General features: G+C 38.5%; 1 protein-coding gene across 1 annotated transcript in view; it reads left to right on the top strand.

The window, feature by feature from the left end:
* Nucleotides 1-2,677: 2,677 nt before the first annotated feature.
* LOC105923288 (collagen alpha-1(XIX) chain) overlaps nucleotides 2,678-22,773 on the top strand; it is a gene marked incomplete in the record, with an annotated part of 154,810 nt that continues 134,714 nt past the window's right edge. The window contains 6 exon segments of the mRNA XM_036125877.1: nucleotides 2,678-2,825; nucleotides 10,264-10,388; nucleotides 10,718-10,792; nucleotides 10,876-10,975; nucleotides 18,839-18,962; nucleotides 20,359-20,634. Of these exon segments, the coding sequence (XP_035981770.1) occupies nucleotides 10,298-10,388; nucleotides 10,718-10,792; nucleotides 10,876-10,975; nucleotides 18,839-18,962; nucleotides 20,359-20,634 (666 nt within the window).

Raw genomic sequence — 22,773 nt, 5'->3', positions numbered from 1 at the left:
CATGTCGGAGATCCAAATCAAGAGAGGGCTCAAATTGTGTGCATTCACAACATTTCTTGTATTTGTAGTAACTTAAGATCCCTAAATAAATGCTTTAAGAAAAAAAAAAGAAAGATTTTTCACAATCTCTGACTTCCCATGAAATGTATGGTTTAACAGTGAGAAAGCCAAGGAGACCTGCTGCCATTCAAGTCTAACTGAGATAAAAACAAATACAGCATAAGACAGAAGATTTAATGAAATTGAGATAATACAGAACATTTTCCTTGCATTTGTTCCATTCCAGTCCTGGAAACAGTGTGTTATTCTAAAGGTAATGGAGGGCAGAGAGGGCAAGTTAATGCCATCTGTCTAAGCATTAGCATGTGTGCAGCCTGAACACCTGTTTCTCTGGATTGGAAACTTTGAATTATTGGAGCTCACATTGGGTAAGCTCAGATGTCCGAACCTTTAGTTTTATTTCTTTATTCATTTGGGATTTTTTGAGAGCCCAGTCAAGCAGCTTAATTACTGAAAGTACTCACAAGACCTGCAACCACGTTAAAGTTCAGTTTAATGGCGAATATTAAAGCTGTTAACTTCCCCATATAAAGATAATATTGCTGCATAGTATTTCCCTCTTCTTACTAAAATAGCAGGCTGTGTTGATTTTGTGACAAATGTAGAAGCAGGCGAGGCAAGGTACAATCAAAACTTTATGAGTGCTGGGCATGGTGGTGGTGCAAGGGCAGATCACGTGACCCCTTTTCAGAGGCTTCATTCCTCAACGTGGCTGTCCTGGGTTTGAGTCCTGGCCCCTGGACCTCTGCTGCATGTCTCCTACTCTCTATCAACCCCATTTTCTATCAGTTTACTGTCAAATAAAAGCCACAAGTGTCAAAAAAACAAAACACAAAAACTTCATGACTGCATAGGCCCTGAGTAGCCTTTGTGCCCCATGAAACATAGAATTCCCCAGGATATGTTGACTAAAGGGCAACACACATATGATGTACAATAAAAAAATACACCCTAATCAAGTCGTCAACACGTCAAGGTGGAGCGTCTGAGGATCCTTTTCCAACCTGTTCTGTTCAGAAGCATCAATGATTTGATTTAACAATGCACTGCTGAGGTCCAGTTGTCTGTTTTGTCTCTGGACACTTCAGCAAGATGCCACCATTGTGTGTACAAGGTACAAGGTAATAAAAAAAAAAGGTGCCCCTTAAGTAAATCTACAGCAAATCTTTAAAAAGTTAACGTTAAGTGAGTGACTATTAAAAGATAATTTGATAACATCTACTACTTGTCTTCACTGAGAAACATTTTATACAAAGATTGACTGTGCACACATAGTATAAGTTGATTAGCGCTCCCTTGACCTTGCCGTGAAAGAATCCACAATAAATAAATAAATGAAAAACAAGGTTTACTGTGAAATAGAGAATTATGGGCCCTAAATTTAATGTTCCTCAGGTCATCGTTAACCCCTAGGCCAGCCAAGGGAGCAGGGCTGCCTGATAAGCCAAATGATTTCACTCAGTGGCAATTCATGCTTTGTGGCTCACCACCCAGGGCACCGAAGACTGGGAGAGGGGGAAGAGGGGTTCCACGTGCACTTAAATTAAATATGTTTCTTATTTCTTAACAGGCTATCTAATCAATGAGGAATGGATGTTGATATCTGATTTGCAGTATGAGATAAAAGGGCTGTTTTACCCTTTTTAATTAAATCTTAAATACATTTGAGTTTCTCTGGTTCAAAATCTAAAATACTTTGATTAACCAAACCTAAACTGGATAATGGCATACTACACATATTCTTTAAAACACAATTAAAAATGTTTGATAAATGTTTGAAAAATGGTTGATAAATGTATCCTACAAAGAACACAGAAAGAATTGCATTGTTAGTCGTCTTTGGCATCAGGACCACCTCCAATTGAGATAAGTGCAAACAAATATATATATATATATATATATATATATATATATATATATATATATATATATATATATATATATGTATTTTTTTCTTTATATATATATATTTTTTTTAATTCCAACAAAGCACTTTTATGTGAGTTCTTAATACTTCTTATACTTTACAGTGGACAGTGACACAGTTTGTTTTGCAGTGCTTGCATTTTCAGATGTGTATCTTTTTTTGTGTGCCGGTGTTAGGAAGGAGAAAAGAGAGGCTTGCCCGGGCAGCATTTCTGCATGAACCGCCACTGCTGTCAATGGATTATGTGCCAGGTAATCAGTGTGGGGCAACAATTCGCGGTCTAATTGTCCTTGCTGGCAGGCATTTTAGTCTGCACGATGAAAAGGAAGATAAGACCTGGATCAAGATAAAAAAAATAAAAATAAAAACGCTGGTGTGAACACCTTTTGTATTGTCACATTCACTTTTAATCTTCGAAGCACTTACTGCACATAAAACCCCCAAAAGCCACATAAAGGGCGAGCAAATCCATACGATTCAGGCCTTTCTTCATACAAATTTGAATAAATCACAATACATCAAACGGTGGTTAATTCCCGCACCTGCTCTTGTTAATAAGAGCTTGTTTGAACTGCCTCCGGGCATTAATTTCCCCCTAATAAGAAGGCTTTCAGAGTGTTTGCAGAAGTCTCTGTCAGTGTATTTCAGTAATAATGACAGAGTGGGAGGGCCACTCGGCGCAACTAAAAAGGACCGCGATCGGAGCGGGCGATCCCACTGTGACTTTTATTTCCAAGTCCCGGAATCCGGAGCCGGACTGATCGTTATCACGCATGGATTATGGTTTTATCGCTGCTTTTGATTTGTTTTTGCTTTAAGGGAAACTTTATCAGCACCTGTAAGTAGCTTCTTGCTCATTAAAAAATGTAAACAATAACTTACATAAAAAAAAAAAACATTTTAATATTTGGCATAATTAAGTCATCAAACCTCGTTTTATAACGATGTTGTTTTGCGTATCCGGTCGTATGGAATTATAAGTTATTTTTGTGTCATCTGTCCTGATCGCTCTAACTTCAACGCACATGTCTTGCGGGCTGCTTCTTTCTGCTGTAGAGACGCGCTGCCGCGGTGAGATCAACATGTAATCCGACGTATTGCATCACTTGCTGGCGGAAAAAGTGCAAGAATGTGTCGGATACGGAAAGCCTCTCTAGATTATTACGATTATTAAAGAACATAAGCATGCAGCCAATCAGCGTTCGGGCAGAGAAACACGCTCCTTTGCATAGCTACCGCTCAGTGTCAGACTTCACTGCATTGACAGAGGAGGGGGGGTTGGAAGTGTCTGAGGGGATGATGGAGAGAAAGTTAAATGCCCCAGTCTTGTGCGGGCTCTTTTTTCAAGCTGTGACACAATGTCCAGGCTGCTACGGTGTCGATTTGGGATTTAAATCGACGCAGGCTGACAGCAGATGTTCCATCAACCCTGCTGTCCATAACTAAACGAATGACCTGCAGTTTTTTTTTTTTTAAAGAAGCAAATTAACCTTTTTTCTTGAAAAAAAAAAAAAAAACAGTTTTATTTGAAAGGTGTAGAATAGCAATAAACGAATGAAGCCCTGTGTTTTGCGGTGCAGAACTGGGCTACACAGGAATAACATAACGCCTTCTCACAGACAGACATGTGATACCTGTGCTGAGCTGCTTGTCTACTACCCATGCATGCTTGAAGTTTTAAGTGGCACGGTCGTCTCATCTCCAAATGCCACGGCAGCCCTTCTGCGGGCCTGCATGCAAAACTTTGTGATCCAGTGGGAGATGGACATGTGCATGCATGGAAATTGGACATTTTATTGGAGAAGACAGGGAAAGTCTAATAGGGAGGTCCGGTGAAGTGGTTGGACAAGTTGGATTGTGCATATCGATCAGGTTAAATGTTATGCTTTTGTTTAGTTCTGTGGAGGTTGTGTCCCCATTAGAGGTATATGAGTGCACCTAGAAAGGATCAACCACACACCTGCATCACAGTTGCATTGTTACTGAAGTTAGACCGTTCAATAGTTCTTTCCATCCAATTTTATAGTATGATTGTAAACATTTATTGACTAATATAGTGTGTCTTAAATGTTAAATAATAAACAATTATTTGGTGTAGATGTTTTTTTTTTTTTTTTTTTTTTTTTTTGGAATTTGAAGCCATAAAAAGTTGCTGGAAAAGCTTATTTTCCCTTTCACTTGTTGCCATCATGTTTATTGCTTCTGTTCAAAAATGACCCAGAAGTGATTCTGCTTCACTTTCAAGACCCTTACCGTCCTCATTTATTTCATCCACAGTGATGGCTTTACTCTGGTATGCGTGCAATGCTGAAGAGTTTGTTTGGCAGCTTAGGCAAATGTCTTTCAAAGTGGAGGTTCCCAAGTTTGACCCTTACAAGTTACATCCTTGACCAAGACCCTTCCAGAAACTTTCCGGATCAAAACACACCAGAGTGCCAAGAAACAAAGATCAAGGCTTCGGCACTATAAAGCCACACACAGGGAGGAGTGGAGCCACTTTTCAACTTCCTGTTTAGGTGGAGATATTATGATCCAGTGATTTTATTTTCAGGTCAATAGATAGTAAACACAGGTGTGACGTTTAGAGACAGGATGTGCTTTAACCATAAGGTGCGGTTGAAAAGACTAAAATCGATTTTCAATTAAATTCTGTGAATAAATAGATGGACTGCCATATACAACGTGAGCATTTTTGGGCTTTTTTTTTATTTATTGTAAGCCAGCTAAAACACAGAACCCAAATCTACACTGGACAACAAATACAATAATGACAAAACTGAAAGGATGTCAACAGTTATTACAAAAGTCAATTGTGGGCCTGTATGAGATTTTCAGGGTACAATATTCTTTAAGTAAAAATACTTTAGGTTCACAGTATCAACATGAAAATAATGTGATCTTATTGCCTTTACTTTAAACAGAAAAGTCATAATTATTTCTACCGCTAATAAAATGAAATAAGCTTTTGATTATATATGCTGAAGCAAAAATATAGACTAAACATCTGGTAAACAGCTGAATATGTCCTTCCTGTAAGCAAGGGGAAAGAGCAGCAGACTTTTTGAAGCCTTCAGTAGCAGATTGGGGTGGGCGAGCACTGCATTACTCTGAGCTGCATAAAGGTTTGTTCACTTTCGTTATGCTGGCCTATTCTTTAACATCTCATTTAAAGGATTTTAAATCACAGGAAAGTTGTACAAATGTTAGTGGTTTGATGCCATGCCTTTTTAAAACTTGTTGTAACTCAGTTCTGGCCATCCTTATTGTACAAGTTAATACATTTCAAAAGTGTACATGCCCCTGCTGTGCCAGTTTTTTTGAGACTCAATAAGTGAGACCATGATACAAAATGTCCACCTTATGTCTGACCCATATCCAATCTAACGGAAAATCTCTGCCTTCAAAAACTTCTCCAAATCTATTAGTTGTGGGAACTTTTTCTTGTCTGTAGCTCTCCCCATATAACCCCACAGATTTTCTGTCAGATTTTGTTCCTAACTCTTGCATGGTTGTTTCAAAACTCCTATTTTCATTCTGTGAAGCCATTATTTTGTTAATGAACATGTTTAGACTCACATTGACGCTGAAACATTAGTCTCACTTCGTATTTAGCTTTCTTGCTGACATCTGGAGGTTTTAGGTCAAACTGAATGGTAACTTGCACACAGTTCAAACTACCTTTACAGAGACCTCAGTTCCATCTGAGAGAAAGTAACCCCTGATAATGATGCTGCCACCGCCGTGTTTAACTGTAGGTATGGTGTTCTTTTTGGTCATGGGCAGTGTTCTGTTGTGCCAAAGATAGCTTTCGGAACTGATGCCCATACGCTTATGTTTGGTTTCATCAGACTTTAACACCATCTGCAACAAGGTCTGTGGAGATGAGTGTGTTTTTTTAGCAAGGCCTGGAGACATGGATAGTAACAGAAAGCATTGCCACATGCCAAACACAACCAGTACTTGTTGAAAGTTGTAGCAGCGCTTCTTCAGTGTTATTTTATTAGCACAAATGTAGTCAAAAACCCTTTTTATAATTGTTGAATAGTCTCCTGGCGGATATCTTCGTACAATGAGGTTATTCTCACCTTCCTGTAAATTCCTTGTAAACTATGGCTTTAGCTAAAGGATGGAAATGAGCAAATGCCAGGAAAACCAAAATAGGGTAGCTGATCTTTATTTCAAGTCAATCAGGTTCACCGCAGTCTTTTACTGATGTCCATTTAAGATGACAGAAACTAGTATAGATTAAACAAAACAATGTTTTCACAAATTATTTGTTTTAGGGTGAGCACCTTTTTGCAGCTAGGTTGGATTCTAACAGGGTATGTACACTTTTCAGAGCTATTCTGAATATTTTTTTGTATTGCGTAAGGTCACCTTGGCTAACAAGCTACAACTCAACATTTAGCACAAACAAAGCTCAGGCTAATGATATTGCTGCTGTACACTGTTGACATCTACATTAATCTCAGATGCTAATGAGAATGAAAGGCTCAAAGGTGCAGACTCCTTGTTGAGGGGCAACAAGGAACCTTTGATTGCACATGTGAGTTGGGCGTAAATGACGTGTGAAGCATCACTTACTGGTAGGGTAGAATGTTTATTCCCACAAAAGTGCAACTTTCATGAAAATGTAAAAAAGGTAAGAATCTCTGTCCAAAAAAACAATATAACAGACATTTTCCCATTCCTATGTGTAAGCAATATTTAGAAGTTTCTGCCATAACCTTTTTAAGCCATCACAATGTTGTCCAGTAGGTTCAGCCCCCGGCCAGCTGAATGAAACTAATTAAAGTCGGTTACTACTGCAACCAGGATAATAGGCCCATATTAAAAGTCTTTTTAGCACATTGTTTGCCTCTCCCTGCTATTAATTAGTGTGATAGCCAAAAGCAATCACTGTTATCTTCTCTTTATATTGTTACAGTACATTTTATCCTGTATGTGCTTGGTTTGCCCTACACACTTTAGAAAACAAACTTTGTTCCAAAGCTATTTTTAATCCTATTATTTGAATGTCTATTTGGCCTATAAAGATAGTATTTATCAAAATCTTATTAACTATAAATACCGTAAGACAACTTCGCAAATACAGTAAAAAAATAAGTTAAGTTTTGTCCATGAATACATCACGCTTTGCTTTATCACCTGTTGTTTTGAATTCTTAGCCATTTAGGTCATTTTGGAGACAGTGACGACCATGTTTGGACAAGAGGCTAGATAATAATCTTTGAGAACTGATGCAAACTTTGCTTGCTTCATTGAGGAATTGTAGGAATTGCATAATAATAAGGCCATTTCAGAAATGAGACTGCTTTCAGTCTTGCATGGTACTTCAGTACTCCATCGTCTATGCCTGCTTATGTTGTTGTAAGGTAGGTGGGAGGTTTAAAACCTGTCACCTGGCATCAGTTGGCAACAGGTTGGGTACAATTTTGACCAGCCTTAACTAGGAACTCACAGAATGAATCCATTGATTTGGAAATACATAAAACATGCCATTGCTTTCGGAGTTTTATTGGAGGCACATCATTTTTTTGTGCCTGGAGCACATTCATTTGAGTTTTATTTAATTTCTTGTGGTATTGTATTTTTTGTTGTTATCAAGCTTTACTAACAGACTCAGGGCAATGTTAGTTAGGTAGTTAATTATTTAGTTAGTTGGTACAAATACATATTCCACTTCAAGTCTACTACAAAATCTAGTCAAATTCAGGTCATAATGCAGGTATTGGTTAAATTAGTAAGTTGGTAAAAAAAATAAAAATAACAAAGCACAGATATGTAGACGGAGCTATTGATCTAGCAGCAATATTCCTTCTTGAGGAGGGATATGACACAGCTGAAAATAATTAATCTCTTTTAAACAAGAAGAATATCACCAAAAGAGCCAGCTAAGGACCGTGGTCATCTGTTGGTGGAGAGAAGGACGCAGGCACATTTGGAAGCACTGGTTTAGAAGTACTTTCTCTGGAAAAAAGTAAAAAGCTGATTAACAGAGTAAATTACACCCAAAACTCTTAGTGGCTTTCCTTGGGGAGAAGCAGAGCTAAACAGATATGTGCTGAGAGAATAGTATGATGTATGCAATGAAAAAGAGTGCATTTATAGATATTAGCAGCAGTAGCTCCTTCACTGGCTTTGTCTAAGCAATGAGGCATAATTAAGTACTGAATGAGATTATGTCTTCAACAAAAAGAGAAATTATAGGTATCAGTGATTTAGCTTATGACCATTTCCTGGAAAGGAAAAACTAAAACTTTAAAGGAGCATAGTGTTAGTTACAGGACTTTTGGAGATGTCTGCCCCCTCTGGTGACAAATTGAAATTACGCCATTGTTGTGTACTTGCGTGGGAGAAGAGAAAAAGCATCTGTCGCTGTGGCAGATGCTTTGGAAATACTGCACAGGTCTTTTGTTTAGAGGCATAATGTCTTCTGAGGTAAGAAAGCTATAAATGTTGAACTTAGCCTGTGTTCTCTCGCTAAAGCATCAATTATGGCTCAACAAAGTGAACAAGGTGGACGAGAGCGCACAGCGCATCACACCTACGCGCACGCCCAAAGGATTTGGCCCGAATTACTCTCATGAACTGACTAATGGAGGTAAATGTAGGATAACTAATTTTACATGTCAGGCAATTGTAAGGACATGCATGGGAAAGAAAACAAATAATACTTAACTTAAAAAGTGTCTACTATGCACCTTTAACACAAAGTATCATAATACTGTGTAAATTTTGTGAAGAATTAAAACATATGTCAGCAATAACTGCAGACAATGCATAATATGAGAGTAGTATGAGAAATGATTACCCAATAAATCAGATCTGTAGCATATGCTACAGATTTCTTCTCCCTAAGTAAGGAATAAAAATAACCATTTGCATCAGGTAGAACTTGAAAAGTGTTGCTTGTTTTTTTTTTGTAAATAGGGAAATGTCCTTTTTTGCTGACATGTTTGCCTATAGACAAAAATGGAAGGCTTTATGGGATGCGTGGGTGAAGTTGTTGAAGTAGGACTCCCTGTTAAACAGAAAGCTGTCTCTGGTTTGTTGCTGTCATTAGCTGCTCATTAGCCTGCTTGATTACAACCAAATGTATTTCACCTATGCGAGATAGGATCCTTATTAAGACCGACGCTTTGTTCTATTTGTATCGGAAATTGGAACGCGTAACTAGAGATAACATTAAATCCAAGATGAGCGCACCCTAAATGTAGTTGCAAATCTGAAAACCCATGGCCTTTCTTAATTATTTTAGAGCCAACAACTGTATAAGCACACACTATTGTATATCTCTTAATCTTATTAGTTCAAACATCTCAGTTAGAGGTTGGCCAGTGGTTTGATACAATTCAAACCACCTGAACTACTAATAACTTAGTTTACATCTGTGGCTTTCACTGTCTTATACATTTGCAGCAGGGTTATTGGATGACTAAATAACAGCTGCTTAGATTTAAACTGGGGACACGTTGCATGATTTTCTCCCCAATTTTACCTCAGAATCCCAGTTGGGGAGAGTCTGCGTCAGTCTGCAGTAGTTGTGGTCAGTCAGCAGGGTGAGTCGGCTCAAAAATCTGTTAGTGTGAGTGAAACAGGGTGAAAACAAACTTGTTTGAATATTTTTCAGTGGATTAACGCATTTGGGTGGAGCAAACTTATCCCCGACTCAGCGACAAATGCATGCTGCCAACAGCCACTTGAAAAGTTTATTTTTAACAACATTATTAACATAAACGTACAACAGCTCATGGCATATTACAAACACCTTACTTAATACAAGCATGTAGTGATTATGAGGGGAAGGGACATTTGGGATAACATCTATCTAATGTTTCCAGTGTCTAAAGATTCAAATATAGTCACACTTCTAAAATACCACATTTAAGCATATTGCAATCACTTTTCAATGTTTCTTTTAGGTTTCAGTCATCTTTGCTTTTTCTAACTTGCAAGCACGTTTGAATATATATTTTTCTTCTCATTGGAAATTTTATTTTTAGACAATGGTGAATAATGCCCAGCTAGTTTTGTGGATATCATGAAAATTCAGTTTAAACAAGTTTCTAGGACCTGCTTGGAGGAGCTGCTTGTTTTGGAAGCTTCTCAAAGCTTTTCATTAAAAAACAAATAAACACACAAAAGTTTCTCCTAGATTACAATGTCTTGGTTCTAGAACCATGCACTTTTTAAGATCACCTATACACACAATTTATTATTTCAGTGTTTCTTAAATGGATTTTGGAATAAATGCTGTTTTCAATTTTTTTCAGCTTTGCAGGTGTGCTGCTTTCCAGCATCAGAGCCATGACTTATTACTTGATAAGATGGGCTGCTTTATTTTGGATTGTGAGCTCTGTTCCTCGTGGTTTTGGCATGGTCGTGAGTGAACAAACAGGTAGGTCAGCTTGTTATCCATTCTTTCTTTGTCTGAAGTTTGAAAAGAGTTAAAATCAGGTCAATCAGATTCACCGTAGTCTTTTACTGATGTCAATTTAAAATGACGGAAACTAGTATAGATTAAACAAAACAATGTTTTCACAATCAGTTAAGTTCAATGCCTTCACAAATACAGATTTTTGTGACTTTTTGAGTTTTAAAGGATTAAACAAAAAGATTTAGAACAATTCTCTGCCTCTATAGTTCTGCAATAAGAAAAAAATATAAATGCACAATTTAAAAAATTTTCTGGAAAAAAAAAACTATTTCTTGGCTGTTTTTCCATAGATGGTGTGTGTCCCACTTTAAGCGTAGAGGATTACAGGTTTTCTGATGTTTTAGATCGCCCTTTACAGATCACAGGTAAATGCAGATGTAAAAGGGCCTTATTTAATTAGAAATCTGTCATACATTTATAATATGACACATCTTGGCTCTCTTCACAGGATTTGATCTCACAGAAAAATTTCTTCTCCGAAGGGGAACAGTTACAGAAGACCTGCCATCATTTCGACTGGGAACATCCCCTCTTATAAAGTCAACAAAGTAAGTAGACAATTTAAAATTGAAAGTCCTCGTACAGATTTGTGCTTTCTTCATGTAATGTTAATTTAAAAAGAGGACCAGAGAGAATGTCCCAGCTGTCAAGGAATCACATTTCGGAGCCTCTTTGGGAAAGCCCACTTTAGGGAGTTGGAAAAGAAGCTCTCAGACCTTGTTTTCAGAAGGAGCAGTGTGGCTTTCTTCCATGACCAATGTGCCAAACTTTTGCCTCAATTAATTCCTGGGAGGGCTAAATTGGTTAATTCTGGCAGTAGTTGTAGAAATGGGGAGGGAGTTGCACTAATTCGGGAGGTGTGGGGTTGGGGTTGTGGTGTCGCACTGCGCAGCTCAAGGGGGGAGCTCAGACTAACAGCACATGGTCACTGGGTAGTCCTGTATGTCCAGCTCATAACAGCTAGCGTTAGCTTATGTTGTCCGGGAGGTTTACTGCTATACTGTCGCAGATACAGGAGCTTTAATGACCTTTTTATGTTGCTCTTAAACATCAAGGCATCATTTCTTTGTCAATCCTACTATTTACCATCTTTGGTATCACCATAGCTCTCAACTCTCACGCATTGACCGTGTGACACACGCATTTCATCAATTGCACACGCTCACACGCATTACTTTGAAAATCTCAATCTTACTACGAAAATCTCACTCTTGAAACGCACGGTTCGCGTCATGGCGGAACCAATTTGCGGTAAAATGGTTTCCGCACGTCCAGTAGTAGAGGTAACACAGCTGCCAGGACCGCCGCCGCGTAAACTAGTTTCCCTCATCCAAAGTGAAATACTTGGACGGTCCGTGTTGTGTGCGAAGTAAATGGTAAGTCGTCATGTGTTGTTACAAATTGTGAATTGTAAGCAAAGACCGTGTAAAATAGGGACCGTCTTCAATCGACCGACAGCACCCCCCCCCCCCCCCCCCCCCGTTGGACACAGTTGAATCGAACAACAGCACCCCCCCCCCCGTCAACAATCTCACTCTCAACAGTCGTCAAAAGTTGAGAGGTATGGGTATCACTGATATTGGTGTATCAAAAAAACAAAACAAACAACGCTTAACCTGGCAAGTAAGGGCAAGTAAAGCCTGGCAGACCCTGGGGGGTCATGGGAGTTTGGCTGTCCTATCCACATGTATTTTCTAGATGATGAGGTACTTGGCTTTGTTTTTTAATACTTGTTGAACCATATCAAGAGGCTTTTTACCTCTCAAAAATGAACTGTACCAGTGCTGTCCCTTGTTAGCCACTTTGTTTGTGGTGTTCATGAACAGGAATTAAAGGTGTAGAGACTAATTGTGGTTCTTTTGGTATCTTCAATTCTTGACCTTTAGCATGCACTGCAGTCTAAATTAGAGCTTCTGTTCCTCTCCATGGAAAGGAGTCAGTAGAGGTGGTTTTTGACATCTTACCTAGATGCGTTGTGGGCACATTTTTTTTGGAGGTTTTCTTGGCATGTCCCACTCAGAAAACTCAGTACTTGCTGGAGGTTCCACATTACCCTTCTGGTCTGGAAATGCCTTGGGTTCCCCCCTGGGGATGAGCTGGAGAGTGTCACTGGTGAGAAGGATGCCTGGATCTCCCTTCTGGACATCCGCTACCTGATCTTGGTTATTCAGAACACAATAAAGGGTTTTATTGTATTCAGAACTGGTGATTTTTAAGGAGAAATTATGTTGTTATAAAATTCATGAAAAGGTTGAACTGAGGCAACCCAAATGTATCATGTTCAGACCAAAAGTCCCATTTACCTCATTTAGTAGGGGCAAGCAGTGAGGTGAGCTCACCGACAGAGAATAATTTAGATTAATATATATTGCATTTATTCAAGAAATCTCCTTGAGGCTGAATGTGGGACGTAAAGGGACATAAAAATCCAGATTATGTATAATAAGGCAGGAATATTAAAATAACTTCATAAATGACAAACTAAGACGTCGTTTTTCATTCTCCAGCTAACTGGGTGGTTAGTGAGATTTCTCTGTGCTGATGAGAATGTGTTAAAGTGGCCATTTTATTCAATAAATTATGAAGGCCTCGGTCCTTCAGTATGGGTTGTGTCGCAAAAAACCCTGCGTCATTTATCACTTGGCTTACTCTGAAGTTCTAGAAGTTCTGAAGACGGTCATTGCTTCCCGTCCTTAGCTCATAATGCTGAAAGAGAAAGCTGTCATTCTTCATGAAGGGCTGGGTATTTTTAGCATTTTTACATGCACTTGTAAACATTTACTGCCACCCTCCTGCTGGCTGGGTTAATGTATCTTGGAGCTTGATGATTTGCGATCCGCTTCCCTGTTCTGTCAGCCAGCTGAAAATACATTTATATTTAAGTCCTCTCACTCAGTCTGGGCCCATGATGCAAGGAGATGTTGGTTTGTGACGCTGCTGACAGCGTCGTTTGTTATAGTGGCGAGGCTGTGATCCCTCTCATATCCAATTATCTAAGTACTTTGACAGGTGATACTGCGCGTCGGCTCAGGAGGGAAGGTGAGGGCAGTTGCATGTACAGAAGGAGGCCCCCTCAACCACTGCCCCTGCCACAGAAAAAAAAACCATTGCTCACCGTACTCTGGGGATATGCAGCCCTGTGCTTTATTCTCCAGATCCAGCAGATGATCTGCCAGCTCCTCGACACAATGCACATTATGGCACATAGATCACAGCTGACACACTCTTAAAGCAGTTATGTGAAGTGACAAATTGCCTGCCATAATGCGCCGTGCACTCATCCATACAGTGGTAAAGTTTAGTAACATTTGCTCGCGTACCTTTAGAAACATCTGTGTTTCGTCTACCTCTGTTTACAGCTCAACTTGTGTGCATAGTCATATATGATTTATGTAATAAGTTGCATCTGAATGTGTCTTTGCCATCTACACTGCAGATTTTCCTGTGCAGTAAGGATAATGAGTGTTTATAATAGCATGGTTCCCTTTGCTTAAAGGTTTTGCAAATGAGTGTCTATTTTGCTCTGTGTTAGATAGCAGGCAGCCACACTTGAGTGGAGCTTTTTGGCTGTTTCCCTGTGTAGCATAATGAGTTGTAAAGGCAGAATGCATCCTCATTATTGTATCTTTATTCAAATTTAGGCTTTCATATGCTTTGGGGGTGGGCTTTTGAAATTGCCATCCTTGTTAGCACTTTTGTGAGACAATCAGAACCTTTAAGTGAAACTGGCGGCATTTTCCCTCTAACAGAACATAGTTTTTCTTCTTGAAATAGGAAATGAACTGTCATTTCTTTTGCGAGCAACCACATATTTTCATAATTTGGTGCGTGGCATGCTGAGACGGAAATAAATGGTATTGAATCACAGTTTTTTTTTCCCTTCAGTTTGTGGTTACAGTGATTAGGGACTGTTTTGTCAGCTCTCTATCATGCTGGCAAAAACTGATCGACTAATTTTCTATAAAACACGTGGTGATCCTGAAGAGAATGCCTGCTTTTAATTCATGATGCATTTTACATGTTCAAGAACTTTTCTTAGAGGACTGAGTGTCCATGAGAGGATGTCAGGCAACCTGGTTGGTATTTGAAGCTTGATTGTTTGAGGCGCAGCAATCTGACTCCTCCAACTCCTTTAAAAGAATCCTGCAGGATTGGATTTCTTTTAAGCTGGTGACTTCTGTGAAACTGGTAGCAATACTCTGACACTCATTCAAACCTTTGCTTCTGATTACACCATGGGCTTTGTAAACCAGGCATGAAGCATGACTAAGGCATGTACCAAGAATTGGTGATGGCCACCAGCACAAAGATGCTGTAATTGCTTTTTTTGAAAAAGGGTTTTCTATTATGATTATTTTGCTTAGGTTGGTAGTTGTGTATTTCTAAAATTGCAAAACTTTTCATGTTTTTTTTTTAACAGATGGTCATGCTAGAACTTCACTCTTTAGTGTCTTTCATGTGCATTTACATTATGCCTAAATAAAATGAAGTGTAAGAATAGGATCTCTACCGTATGATGATGATATAATGCACAACATTACATTGTCCTTTTCAAAGGAAAGCTGCATGACACCAGGTTGTAGCAAAAATGCTATGTTCCACCTGTAGTCCCTGGACAGGTTTATTACTTAAATATCATTTAATAGAGCTTGTGAATTGATGCAGTTCCAGTGTAAAAATGAATTACATCTCTTTGCATGCCATGCCTATCCTATAAACAGTGATTCACATCCTACTACGCCATTACTAAAACCCGCTAAATGTTTTACCCTGGGGAAGGTGTGGTCAGGTTTGTGTCGTTGTGTCCTTGGGCAGGACACTTAACCCACCTATCCTGCTGTTGGTGGTCAGGGGACCCAGTGGCTGCAATTTTATTGCAGTCCTGCTTCTGTCAGTCTGACAAGGGGTATTGATACTTTTGCAAAGCACTGCCCATATTCAAGTAGCATTGATTTCAGGATTATCTTCATGTTCTGACTGTTTTAAGGGAAGCGGTGGTCTTCATCAAACTGTACTGTTGGATTTTACAGCCTAGAACCATCGCGACTTGACAAAAACTAAAAGTTTATTGGTGTACGTGATCCAAAAGTCAATTAACTGGATTCCACATTGTATTAGTCACTGCAAATTAGTAATATTTAAATGAGACTTGTAGGAGAGTGGAGTTGGCAGAATCACACAGTGTAAAAGCGTTTTTGGCAATATAACGCGGTGGAAGGGAGAATGAATGAACATCCCTCTTATTCACTCATTAACGCCTATTTAGGCATGCAGAGTGACGTCTCAGCAAAGAACCAAACACAAAGGATTCAAACTTAAGCAACATCAAACTTTAGATTTTTTTGCCACTTGAGCCGCTGAGAGCAGTCAGCACGACGTCAAGAACTTCAACCCATTGATCCCCACAGAGACCATGTTTATACACAGCATAGACATAAGTTTTGAAAAAGTAGGGCACTTAGGGAACACTTTTTATTGAAGATTGTGAACTCTTTGGCCCTTAATGAAAACCTTGCTTCACTCTGCTGAGTGTACATTTAACATGTGTCAGAAGCTGTGTAAAAAAATATGGTCTCATTGTTCAGTGTCTGTTTTTATGTCAATCCTTGACTGTTATAATGTAATTCTGCATGGTAAATTAAACAGCAACAGGTACTCTAGTCTTATGTTCTTTGCTGAATTCTTAAATTAAATGTAACATTTGTATACAGTGTGATGCCACGTTTGATATCCAGCTGCAGCTGAAATAGTCTCAGCCACGGGGCCACAAATGACCTTCGCAGTCCCAAGGCTCTTACAGAGGAATTAGATTCTTTTAGGTGCTTTAACCAGGTGCATTTCTTATTTGAGTCATGTACCGTTTACAATGAAATCTCTGCGAATACCACAGGAGAAGGTATGAGGCTATGAGAGAATAGTGGATGATATATTGGAGTGAAAACTAATTTTCAACCTGTCTGAAGAAGCTGTCTCCCTCTTCCTTCCACGCAACTGCGTGCTGCAATCTCAATGACCTTATCATTGCATTATTATTTCTGCTGATCTTGATTTATTATGTTTGTGCTCTTTCACTTTTAGTTGTTAATTTGACTGGAGTTAGGGCTTAAGGTAATAGTATTTTACAAAATGATTTGCACATTCTATTTGGTTTTTCTTTTTATTTGATGTAACGCAATGTGCGACAGTAAATTGAGAGATAATTTGTTTTTTTTTTATCATTATTTATTTATAGTGCCTTGCAAAACATATTCTTGACCATTTACCTATTTGGTTGCAATCCAACCTGCAATTTAAATGTTTTTGCCAGACAAACAGAGAACCTAATATTTTAGTTGAACAGTGTTTGCATTTTAAAGGTTTTATTAATAAAAATAAAACCCTTGTGCAGACAAGGCTGACAGATCCGTTAGAGATTAGCAAGGTTTGTGGTCGAACACAGTTCAGTTTGTGTCCAGAAAACAGAAGCTAATGAGGTTATGCAGCAAGGGCAAGACAAGACGAGACAAGGAGACCCAGAGGCGAGAAATGATCCAAAACAAAGCCGGCAGGAATGCTGGCCATCTACTCACACAATGGCTTGCAATAGTCTGGCACTGGCTGACAGTGAAAGGCCAGTATAAGAAGGCAGAGGACCAGGTGAACTGAATGAGGCTGATTTTGCAGTGGCAAAGGAAATCAGGTGCAACTGATAATCCTGGTCACTGGATACAAAGGCAGATACACAGACAGCCATGCCAGAACATGACAAAACAATTTTAAGCCTTACGTTTTTTGATGGATCTGGGTAAAGTTGGTAAAGTGAAATGAGAAACAAATACATAAAAAAAAATAGTAAGAAATTAATATAAACTGAAAATTTGCATGTCCATATACTTTCCCTTACCTGACTCCGCCAGATAGATTTGCTCCGCATATCCATCTGGAAACCTTCCGTTGAAGTAATTTTGGGAAGGGGCGAAAATACTGGTTAGCTGATTGGCCTATGTTGGTGATAGACGGGCCAAATGAACCAATCAGATTTGTCGTCGCTCTGTTACGAGCGACGACGAAAACACAACCACAAGCCAAGCTGCTCTTGCTGCTGCAGGTAAAGGCTCGTTAGCTCAGCAAAGAAATACTCTGTAATGCCGATAAAACTTGTTCGATAGCCACGCTAACGCTAGTTTCATCGGCTGAAGCCGCCATGTTCTTTAGACTGAACTGTCGCGCTTCTCGTTGCGTCACACCTCAACCCGCCTCAAAGCCAACGCTGATTGGACGTTCGTTTGGTGAACGGCTCCAAATTTTCTTTAACGGAGAGTAGCCAGACTGATCTGCGAGTGAAACCTTGAAAGCTCGCGAGATCAGGATGGTCTCACGAGGCTATACTTTCCCTGCCTTTGCTATGAAGCTGCTAAACGTAGCACGGAATTTCACCTTCCAGCTGGACAATGGCCTGGTTTAAGGGGAAACATTTAAATGTGTTGGAATGGCCTAGTCAAAGCCCAGATTTCAATCAAATTGAGAATCTGTGGTTTAGCTTGAAGATCGCTGTTCATACACGAAAACCATCCAACATGAACGAGGTGCCGCAGTTTTGTCTTTAGGAATGGGCTGAAATCCCAGTGGCAAGATGTGGCGAGCACATACAGACTGATCCAAAGAGACCCGAAGCTGTAATTGCATCAAAAGGTGGCTCCAGAAAGTAGCAACTTTAGGGAGGTGAACAGTTATGCACCCTGAAGTTTTCTGTTTATTTTCTCCTATTTGTTATTAGCGTCACAATAAAAAAGAGATTGTGAGGCAACAAAACATGAAAAATTTCCAAGAGGAGTGAAAACTTGCCAGACAAACAGATATGAAGATTCACTGTATATAACTGAATGCACCTTCCCTACTCTGCACCTTCTTGTATGAGCTGATGTGACGAGTGAATTTCTCCATTGTGAGATCAATAAAGACTATCTTATCTTATCTTATCTTATCTTAAAACATTAGCAAGGCACCATATTTTCCTCCTCCAGCTGGACACCACTTCACTAAACAGTACATGCCATAGCGATAAACCTTGGACTGCATCTCATTATCCGTGTGTAACTGTAGCACATGATGTTCTGGTGCACTAAAAGATTAGGCTTTGGATCAATGTCTATATGCTTTCATTATCTGAATGACATGAGAACCTGGAAAAAAAAAGTTCACGCTAAATGGAATTAAGTTTTTCATTTTTATTCATGGAAATGTCTCTGCATCAAGAGGATGCTAAAATATTTTATTGATCACAAACGTTGATTGGCTCATTTGTGGTGCAGCTCCTGAAAGCTTTTAACTGGTTTGTTTCCAGTTCTGAAAACTGGCTCAATCAACTGAAATTGTTTGGACACTATAAAGATAAAGGTATAATGGTTAATATAAAGATGCATTCATTTCAGATTGATATTTCCAGACGGACTTTCAAGCGAGTATTCCCTGGCCTCCATCTTCCGTGTGAGACGAACTACAAAAAAAGACCGCTGGTACCTTTGGCAAATATTCGACCAATCAGGAAGCAGCCAGGTAGGCACATTGTAACGTCATGCAGTGCAGGTTAGAGGTCTCATCATTGGCTTGAATGTCATTTTAATTTTAGACAATGAAGTATTTCAGGGTCTGATGATAGCACAAAAAAAAATTTAAAGAGTTTTGAAATCAAGAATTAAGGGCACTGTGTTGAATCTTTTGTGGATTGCATCTAATCCAAACAGGATCAAAAATATAACTACAGGTTTAGGTATATACTTGTCTACAAATAATTGGATAAATGTGCCTTAGCAAGTGGCAGTTCCAACACATGCCTGTTGTAGCCAATAACAAGCTTCTGGGATCATTTTGGCTGCATATTTGATCACGCTTATTTTCAATAACGCAGTTCATTTAAATTAGTTTGTTTCCTGCTACACAGTCTGCTTTTCCACTTAGTCCAAACATTTTTATCAAGGTTCAAAAGTCTAATGTTACTCTGCTGTCATTCAAAAAACAGTCTTTGATTTGTGGTGAAGTCAAAAGAACTTAGAGATCCTTCTCCCTTCCCATCACTTTGTGCGGCACACCCATACCACTGGTAGCAAAACAGACCTTCTGCACATCACGACCACCATCATGCTTCACAGTTGGTACGCTGCTCTCAGCTTTGAAAGCCTCACCTGGATTCCTCCAAACATTGTTCTTCTCCTCCTGGTCAAAAAGCCCAATCTGTCTTGTCAGGACAGATTGGTCCTTTACTCCAGAAACTATTTGGATTCTCTGTCATTCTGTGTTGCTGTTAAAGTGGCTTTATTGTGGCCAGTTTATTTTATGTTTAGGCCTTAATGCTTCCTGGATTGTTCCTTAAAACCTCGATCCGTTTGCTTTAATCAGGACTGACGGTTCGGGTCACATAGTTTAAAGCTTGACACAGCTGGATGTTCCACAAAGACAGTGATCTTTAACAAAACAGGCTAACGTTAAGCTTTGGGAATAATTACTTTCCTCAATCCTCTTTATGAACTATGCTTCGAAGCAGGATTCAGACCAAGAAACCCGTCTTTTAAAAAGAACTCTGATCAGTAGTCGGGTCAAATGTCCTGCCAGAATTGTGTCAGGATATTTTGATGGCTTCAAAAGAGTTTTTGTGTTTGCATATAATTTGTATATTTTTATTGTATGTGCTGTACTAGAAAGACATGTACTAGAAAAACAATCACAAAAATCTCAAACTTTATTGAAGCTGGTTATTGTATCATCTTTACCCTCTGTGAAAAGCATTGTTGAATACAGTATTAAAGGTCCATAGTTCATTTGATATTCATGCCAATGATGAGTGTATGTAAACTTCTGACAAGCACTGTAGGTCAGTATAATATATTTAATGAGCAAAATAGTATTATCATTGTCTGATTAGTAAACTGGTATTAAACTGTTCTTCACCCCTCAGGTGTCTGTGGTGGTTGATGGTGATAAGAAGGCAGTGGAGTTTTCTTCCCAGGGCGTGCTGAAAAACTCCCTGCGCTACACGTTTAAAAGTCGTGACCTGCATGCCCTCTTTGATCGCCAATGGCACAAGCTCGGCATTTCTGTTCAGAGCAACAGCGTTTCCATTTATGTGGACTGCAAGCTGGCTGAAAAGAAAATGACTGATGAGAGGGACAACATCGATCTCAACGGGCGCACACTCATCAGTACGCGGGTGGAAGATGGAAGGCCTGTGGATGTATGTTCGCATGATAGATTTTATTTAAAACAAGTACTTTTTGCTTTGGAATAAATTCACATGTATCGCCTTCCATATATATATTGGCACAGCTGAAAAAGTTGTGTAAAGTACCCTGAATTTTTTTTATTTTTATTTTTTTTATTGCTGTAACATAATCTTATTGAGTGGATAAAAGTGCCACAAACTTATAGAGCCATATTCGATAAATTAGAATATTACTGAAAAGTTTCAGGAACTCAATTCACTAAGGGAAATACATTATACAGATTAACACAGACTGGTGATGTTTTAAAGCCTTTATTTCTGTTATTTCTATGATTTTTCCTCCAGCAAATATAAACACAAAATTTAAAATTAAAATATTGCACCAGATCAATAAAAAAGTAACAAACATTCATGCAGAAATAGGGGCTACTGAAAAGTATGTTTAATACTGGCTTAAAGGTTGTTTTTAATTTTTAATTTTCTTTCCAAAGGGTACTTTTAAGCTGACAAACAAACCTCTTAGAAATGCATACTTTAATTTACTAAATATGACTGTACATAAACAACCTGTTAAAACAATATTTACCTAAGTGATGATAAAAAAAACATAAACTTATTAGATAAATAAATGTCTTTGTGTTTATTTATGTTTCACAAATTTAACACATTCATATTAAAATACTAAATGTAAAAAATAAGGCATTCTATTTCAAAACCAGATATATTTATTTAAGTGTTTCTTCCTCAACGAAGCAATTTGCCGGGTAAAAATTGCTGTAGACAAATTACTTGGAATGCATTTGAGTTGCTGTGCTAATCAACCATTTTAGGCTGTATTTGACAAGCCACAATGACAACTTGAATTATTTCTCGATTGTCTGTTTCATGGCCAAATATGAAATATTTAAAATCTGAAACGATTTTTACCACATAACAAATTTAACCCTAAATAATGATGTCATCATGTAATTATTTGTGTACGTAATACATTCTTTTTATTATTAATATATTTTGTTTATAGTAGTATGTTTTAACATATTTGTTTCAAAATCTTTTTAAAGTGTTGCATTTTAGGCAATTTTTTTTTATTGGCCTGTGGAACATTTGCCGTTTAAAATAATCAAACAAAAACAGATTTAAATTAAAAGTTTCGTCTGATTGAAGTTATTCTGTTAAGATAAATTGTAGACAAATTCTAGAGGATTTCAAAATGCTACAATTAGTGCCACTCCTATAGAAACCCCTGTGAATTAAAAGTAAGTTAAGCATTTGACTTATGGATTTTTAAATATTTACCGTTTTTAAGCAGACCAGAGTGTCAAGGAGCTTTTAATTAGTGCTCCTTGACTTCATGTTTCCCTCATGAATAGTTATGAAGGGATGCTGAGGCCTCTTTCTTAGCCACTCTTTAAAAAGCGAGAAACAAATAAAAACATGATTTAAGCAGGTTGGATGTGTGTTGATCTGCATAAGTCTGGACAAAGCAGCTACTCAGCTAAGCTTACCTTTATCTGCTGCAGTCAGAGGCATAATTAAAAAGTGTCAGCCTGTGGCAAACAAAACTGGATGAGAATCAGTGTCCCATCCATGAGGTAAAAGAAATGAAAAACGACCACTTCAAACTCACTCTGGTGGGGAGCTGCATCAAATTTCCCAACGTGAGAAGATGGTGCTGCAATAAAAGCTTAATTTATCTTAAGGCTATTTACACATCTTTTATCAGGGATGCCAATAATTATGAGGCGTGCTGTAAAAATTTTACAATGTTTTGAGCTGAAAGTTTTGGTGCATTTTCCGGATTTGATCAACCATGCAAAACCAATTAAAATGAACAAAAATGCTTTAAATCATCCTTCACGGACATGCTTCCTTGGTGTAAATCATCTATTGATTCACAGCTGTAAGCCTCCTTTAGCGGCCAGACCGAAGGTCTAAAAAAAAACTAAGGTCAGCTTTGCCATTTGATCATGCATGCCTTTGAATAGACTTTGGCTTAAGTGGGATTAACAGCTGACATTTTACTCCATGTAATTCATAAATTACATAAATCAGTAAGCACCTGGAAGCCTTGCAGAAGGTAAGGCATGTAAACAAGTGTTGCTATTTAGATTTCAGACTTTTGAATTGTTTGCGGGGAAGGAAGGCTCCACT

This window comes from Fundulus heteroclitus, chromosome 22 (genome assembly GCF_011125445.2).
Source record: "Fundulus heteroclitus isolate FHET01 chromosome 22, MU-UCD_Fhet_4.1, whole genome shotgun sequence".
NCBI classification, from domain to species: domain Eukaryota; kingdom Metazoa; phylum Chordata; class Actinopteri; order Cyprinodontiformes; family Fundulidae; genus Fundulus; species Fundulus heteroclitus.
This window is presented reverse-complemented; position numbering and strand designations above follow the sequence as displayed.